This window comes from Labrus mixtus, chromosome 16 (assembly GCF_963584025.1).
Source record: "Labrus mixtus chromosome 16, fLabMix1.1, whole genome shotgun sequence".
Taxonomy (NCBI): Eukaryota; Metazoa; Chordata; class Actinopteri; order Labriformes; family Labridae; genus Labrus; species Labrus mixtus.
Window position 1 is genome coordinate 15,294,531 of NC_083627.1, and position 6,772 is coordinate 15,301,302.

Genomic DNA, 6,772 nt, shown 5'->3' on the forward strand with positions numbered 1-6,772 from the left:
CCTGCACTGCACATAAGAAATCTCTTACTTCCTGTTTTTTTGATAATTCCTCCTCCCTGTCTGTTTGGCCCTCCTCTTCCTCATTCAGCTTGAACCGCTATGTCTGCCTATTCCACACACCCGGCTTGCCCAACATAAACATACACACAAACAAACACACACTTCCCTCCTTCTTTCTCCATCGCTCCTTTCCCTCCTTCCTCTCTCCTCCCTCCAGCCTCCCCTCCCCGTGGGAAATGCAGTGCAGTGTGACTGTGGTTGTCCTTCCTGGAAGCTGTGGTGGTGACTCTGGCTCCTCGGCTCAGAAGCTAGAATAGTGCCAGCCAGTGTGTGTCTGTGTGTGTGTGTGTGTGTGTGTGTGTGTGTGTGTGTGTGTGTGTGCGCGCGGTGTGCACACGCACCCTTCACAAACATTCCACCACCATACCGTCCGTCCGACCGCCGTCCGGACCTTGCACGAGAGCCATGCCGCCACCGCGGTTCAGTCCTGACGCCAGCGCAGAAGACTCATATTATATGCACACACTCACACAGGACATAAACAAAACACTCACACACACACACACACACACACACACACACACACACACACACACACACACACACACACACACACACACACACACACACACCCCCCCACACACACACACACACACACACACACACACACACAATCACACTGGGCAGCAAGCACATGAGGCTAGCCTAAGCAACACACAAGCACACTCACTCGAATAAACAATATGCACTTTGTGGAACACACACATTTCTGGACCACAGACCACAGACATTGCATCCTGAAGTAGATCAAAGTGTCCCTCGGCTGTAAACACACACAAGCTCTTCTCTGCCCTGTCATCCCCCCGTAGCTGTTTTGGTGAAACACAGCACAATTATGCTGATCTTCTTAAGGAAAAAAAAAAACTGCAACTGTCATTCATCATTGTTCAGGAGTTTTCTTCTACGTCCTCAACGTGCTGGCCCACTCTCTGACATTCACACTCTTTCTCCTGTCCTTTCAAACCTCGACAGTCCCTCTCATCTCCCCTTAACCCCGTCTCCTGCCTCCCTCCCAGCCTGTTATTGAACGTCTACGCCGAATCAGTCACCCAACCACAGCCCTTCAGATCTTTTTCTCTTTGTTTTCCCCTCGCTCAGTCTCTCCATCCCTCCCTTTTGCCCTCGTCTTTAACTGGCTGTCCATTGTTGAGGAGACAGCGGCGCAGACAAACAGGGAGAGAAGATATCCGCTGGTGTACCACAAGATTGAAAAGAGAAATGGCAGAGAGACAACAGAGGAGAGGAAGATACATAGCCTGATATGAGGGTAAAGTTAATTACAGGGGACTGCCAATTAGAGGGCAAAGTGATGGGTCTGTTTGCCTCGCCGCGGCATCCCAAAAACATCACCAGCTCCCACCATGTTTATCCTCTGCAGCCACAAGACCACAGCTCCCATCAGCCATCACTGGAGACAGCTTTCATACCGCGGGGGTTATGGCTGGGGAACATGTGAGCAGTGTTTGCAGACATGACTAAAACGGATAATAAATGTAGCCTTCAAACATTCCTTTGCCATCTGAGTTGATGGAACATAGTGTGAGTGGAAGAACATTTCTCCATTTGTTTGAACAGTAAGAAACACACATAGAGAAAAGATGAGAATAAAGTCAAGGCACTTCTTTGTCTTTATAGAGATATTTGTCAAACATTCTTCAAAAATTTTTAAATGTAATCAAATGTATAAATGTTCTAAAATCAAAAAAACAAATATCACAGTTAAAGATCAGTAAAAACTCAACGTCTATGGGTTGAGATATATATATATATGGCTCTGTTGATGTTGTTTATTTAACAAAAAAAGATCATGAATGACTTTTAGTTTCCTTTTTTTCCCTCACATTCCATAATTCCATAAACATGATTGTTTGTGACTATCTGAGATTCCTCCCACAGTCTGATATGGCTTTTAGAGTCCCTCGAAAGCAGAGACAATCAGCAAAGTTTAAAACTTTTATCTCCAAAGGTATCCTATTCACAATATGCTGCACATGGGAGCTCCATGTCCGCTGTACAAATGTTCATTTGTAACAAACAACAACAAAAACACACAAAGAGAGAGTCGATTCTCAGAAGGCTCCGATTTCAGTCCCCCATCCCTGGGCTGACTTGGCTGATCCACTCAAGCCCCTGCGCTGGGCTGTAGGAGACCCCAGAGGTGCAAATGGTCTGAAGGACACTTGGAGAGGGGCAGAAGATGATGACGTATTAGAGGAGGACGTAGAAGAAGAGGAAGAAGAAGGAGTGGGGAGAGGAAGAGGCGAGGCCCTAGTGGCACTGTGAGGGGAGGGCTGGGTGGGTCTGGAGGGGGCCAGGGCTGTAGAAGCTGCGAGGGAGGGCATCCTGTGGACAGTGGCCAAAGCTGTATGTGCAAGAAGCGGTGGTGCGCCCTGCTGGCAGCCTGCCAGGGGAGCGAGGCGGAGAGAGGCTGGTGAGGGGTAGCTCCCCAGCAGAGCTAGATCCCTACGCCCGTGGAAAGCAGGTGAGGTGGAGGCCGGCGAGGCGGGGGAGATCTGATGGAAAGACGGCCACGGCCAAGGAGGGAAGGGCAGGGCAGAGGTCGGGGGTGACTGCAGGAGGAGAGGGTCAAGCTCACTTGCACAGTGGGAAAGGTGGGAGACCAGGCGGGCTCCTACAGGGTCTGGGGAGTCCCCGTCAAGGGAGCTGAGGTACCGCACCACCTCTCCAACACACTCCCTGAAGCCCAGTGTCCTGTAGTCGACTGCTAAGGCCCGCGCATCAAAATAACCTGAGAGAGAAAAAGAGTTGAGTCATGTACTGAAGAACAGCAGTGACATGCAGTCAGTCTGCAAAAATGATGTTCCAAATTTGAGCAGATAAAGCTAAAAAAAGAGCAGATAAACTATTTTTGATAAATAGAAATATTACTTTCAGAAGTACAAACAAAACCTGATTGATAAGGTCTTTAGTAAGGAAGACAGAAATGCATAGGAAGAAAAACATGACATTACTGAAAAAAGGTGAAAAGCCTTGATTCAGTTGAATATTATAGTGAGATTTCTAAAATAATGAATAATTTTTACAAGAAAAATTAAGTTGATAATTTATCAGCCAAACAGGCCTCCTTTCCCAAATGAAGATTGCTGGTGTTTTTCTCCCTTTGAATAGAAGTATTTGTCTATGTTATGGAGGGTTCAAGATCTTTTTTAAGAAGTACTTCACAGTCATCATTCAACAGAAATAGAGGGCTAGAAAACAAACTCCTTTTCTTTTGCAAAAAAAAAAAATAGGCATCTCACCTTTCCCTCCCATGGCATGCAGAAGTTTGAGGTGGTCCACAGTCATCTGCAGGATTTCTGCTTTCTCCAGCTTAGATGATCCCTGCAGGGAAACATGAGCAAACATGTCACTTAAATTCACTGAGAGGAAACTTTCATTATTGGCAATTTTGGTGTCCCAAAATGATGCATCCTTTCTCTTTGTCTATCCTGTGAGCATAGAAATTTCTATAATCCTCTCTTACTTCCTCCAAATGGTCTAACTTGGCACTAGACAATATGAACAAAGGCTCTTTCAGCCTAAAAGCAGGTAATTACTTGTTTTGAAGTCTCCCTAGAAGCAGTGATGCCAGGCATTAAAAATAACAGAAAAGAAAAAAAAGTTAGAAGTTTGCTTTTGTGGGCTAATTTACTACATCACTTATTAATTCTGTCTGTTTCATAACTGATAAAAAAAAAAACTTCTCACAGTATGTTGAAGTGCAGCAGATGAATGCTTGTTTGACACTTCTGTCAGTGAAATTGAATCTTTTGAATGTATCTTGATTTGTGAGCTGTTACCTGTTTCTCAAAAGCGCTGGGCACCAGTCTCCTGAGCTCTGACAAGCTGTGGTTGATACGGTCTCTGCGCCTCTTCTCTATGACCTACACAACGAGAGGAGCACAGGGACAGTCAGGGCCAACAAAAAAAAAAAACCACAGGACTAAAAAGATTAGGATCAAAGCCTATGATCCACTCACCCCTCTTCTCTTCTTTCGGGCAAGAATCTGTGAGGCGCTGCCAGGAGACATGGACCCGGTGACTGGGCTGCACCATGGAGACACAGGGACAGAGAGAGAGAGAGAAACAGAGAGAGAAACAGAGAGATGAAACATTGGCACAGAGAGAAACATGGTAACTTTGATTCTCCTGCATATTGTTATTATTACCCTCCCTAATATGACACAGAGGCAGGATGGCACATCAGCTCCTTTCAATCTAATTTGTTTTTTGGGCACAGAACAGCAAAGAAGTGCTTTGGAGAGGAGGGAAGATGAGATTGTTTTTCGTTTAATGCATTTCTGGACATTAGTCTCAGTAAAATGACATGCTGTTCTTCTTTCCATCTGAGTGAAAGCACTCTTAGAAAGATGATTATATAGCCTCGGGGCGATGCTTTCGCTCGCATGGGGCTCCAACATGCAGCCTGGGATCGGAGCTGCTCGGAGTACAGTCACTCAATATGGATTGTGTTTGTTTGTGAACGCTCATCTTACAGTCTTGAAAGAGCCTGACAGCTCAGAGTTCCCTTCAAACTGCCCCACCAGAGACTTATTGACTTTCTATTAGATTTGAACATGAAGGCTGCCAGTTTAGCTGTGTGTTTTTGTTTAGGTTTATGTTTGATGAGGATGGCTTGAAAAGACGGCACTGTCTGCTGTTTGCGTGTCACACAGCAATTTGATTTATCCAAACCGTCTTTAGTGTTACTGGCTGTTCAGTGCCTGTGATGTAACCAGTACATCTTTGAATGTGTTTTTTGTATACTCGGATCCACTGTTACAAATACTTTCTAATTATTATTCCCTTTAATTCAACATTTTCCCTAATCCTGATCAGGAATGGTACTGATAAAATTGACAAGAAAAGAGTTTATGCTGTGTTCGGTATCATTTCAGTGTTTTTAATACATTTTTCAAACGGTGTTTCTTGCTAAGTATTTTGCCTTTTTGACACTTTACAAACTAAAGGTAATCCAACTTAAATACAATATGTTACTTTTAAAGTTAGTTTTTAAAACACTTTTTTAAAAATAAATAAAGCCAAATAACCAATGTTAACTTCATTATAGAAAGTGTATTTTTACTGTTTTCTCTCACATGGTTTCTCTTAAGGTTTAAAAAAAACTAAATATTTGAGCATAACTAATGTGTGATTATTCCTCTCTGTCTCTTTAGTTTTCACAGTTAGTTTGACAGTTCATTTTTGTGTTTCATGCAACATCAAAGGGTTCTGAACACGGTAATTTGTAATTATAAATTTCCACCAAATCTTTTTTTATATATAAATGAACAGGTTCTTGACGGAAAATAATAGTTTGTTTTTCAGATTTTTTTTTCAGAGTTAAATATATCTTACAAATGATACACTGACTCCATGCATTACACATGATGATGTCATCTTTTTTTTTGTATTATAAACCGTTCTATGCACATTGCAATTGCAATTACAATTGTCAGCCTCTCCATAAATTCACATTGGAAAGAATAAAAAGTAAACAATACAAAATAGAATTCAAAAAATGGATTAGAAAGGAAATGCAATGAAAGACGTTTAATATGGGAGATTTACTGATGGAGGCCTGAAGTTAAACTTCATTAAGAAAGTTCAGATTTGCTGAAAGGTGTGTCAAAACAGTAAGGTTAAACTTCCTTTCTCATCAAAAATAAAAACAATATAATGTTGGAGCTCAGACACTCATTTTTCATGCAATCTGTCAAATCAAAAATGTGCTTGCAACTTAATGTATTGCAGCAGTTAAGTGTCAAAACACTTGAAAGTTTACAGACAAATATGTTTGAACCATTTTAGTCTTAAACTACATAAACCTACTGAATACAAATGTCTACAAAAGTGTGATTGGAGTGCATGTATTACACGCTCAGGTGTGGTTGGTGGATGCTCACCAGTAGCCGTCTTCTTGCCCCACGTCAATATACTCGTCTGTGTCCGAGTCAGGGGAGCTGTAGTCGTGAGGTCTCTTCATGTCTCTGTGCCTTCCTCACTGGCTGGACTGATGGTTTGATGATGGCCTGGTGGAACACACTGAAGACCGTCTGGAGGAAGCTCTGTCCCTGTGTGCCCCTTACTCTGATTTCTCTCGCGCTGTTACTTATAAAAAGCCTTGTTGTCCTTAGTTACTTCTTGTCACTTGTTGTTTTTTTGTTGTTTCTTCATGTGCCTTCAGTTTTTTCCTCTGTGAGTCAGCAGCGCCACTTGATTGACCCCCAAGGGTCCATGGCAACTAAGAAAATTCACAAGCTGCTTTAGTCTTTTACTCTATCACTGGCATCCAATGGTAGTCACTCACTCTCTCTCTCTCTCTCTCTCTCTCTCTCGCTCTCTCTCTGTTATTTCTCTCTTGGCTGCCTCTCTCTGTCACAGCCACCCAATGACAAAATAGGACTTTGGCAGTTAGGGCAGTGTTGCCAGTTTGGGCTCCCCCGCCTCTTCTCCCTGTCCCTCCTCCCTCCCTTTAATCTGGCCTTCCCCAGCCTGTCACCCCCCCCCCCCCCCCCCCCCCCCCCCCCAGAGCCCCATCTTTCCTCCCCCTTTGCTCAGTCATCCTCAGTCAATTAGACTCCAATCTCATCCCGCTCTCCTTCCTTCCTTCTTTCTATCCCTCTTTCATTGTCTTTCTGCTCCTTTAATTACACTGCGCTGTAGAACAATGGCAGCGGGAGGGAGCGGAGGAGAGAGGTGAGGAGTGTGG

At 43.7% G+C, this 6,772-nt stretch overlaps 1 protein-coding gene across 1 annotated transcript; it reads right to left on the reverse strand.

The window, feature by feature from the left end:
* Window positions 1–1,666: 1,666 nt before the first annotated feature.
* Window positions 1,667–6,458, reverse strand: heyl (hes related family bHLH transcription factor with YRPW motif like). Its single transcript, XM_061060209.1, has 5 exons — window positions 5,967–6,458; window positions 4,041–4,107; window positions 3,861–3,944; window positions 3,321–3,402; window positions 1,667–2,809 (listed from the first exon to the last, which is right to left on the reverse strand). Exons 1-5 carry the CDS (start codon window positions 6,044–6,046, stop codon window positions 2,130–2,132), a joined length of 993 nt encoding a protein of 330 aa, XP_060916192.1. The 5' UTR covers window positions 6,047–6,458; the 3' UTR covers window positions 1,667–2,129.
* Between the last annotated feature and the right edge of the window lie 314 nt (window positions 6,459–6,772).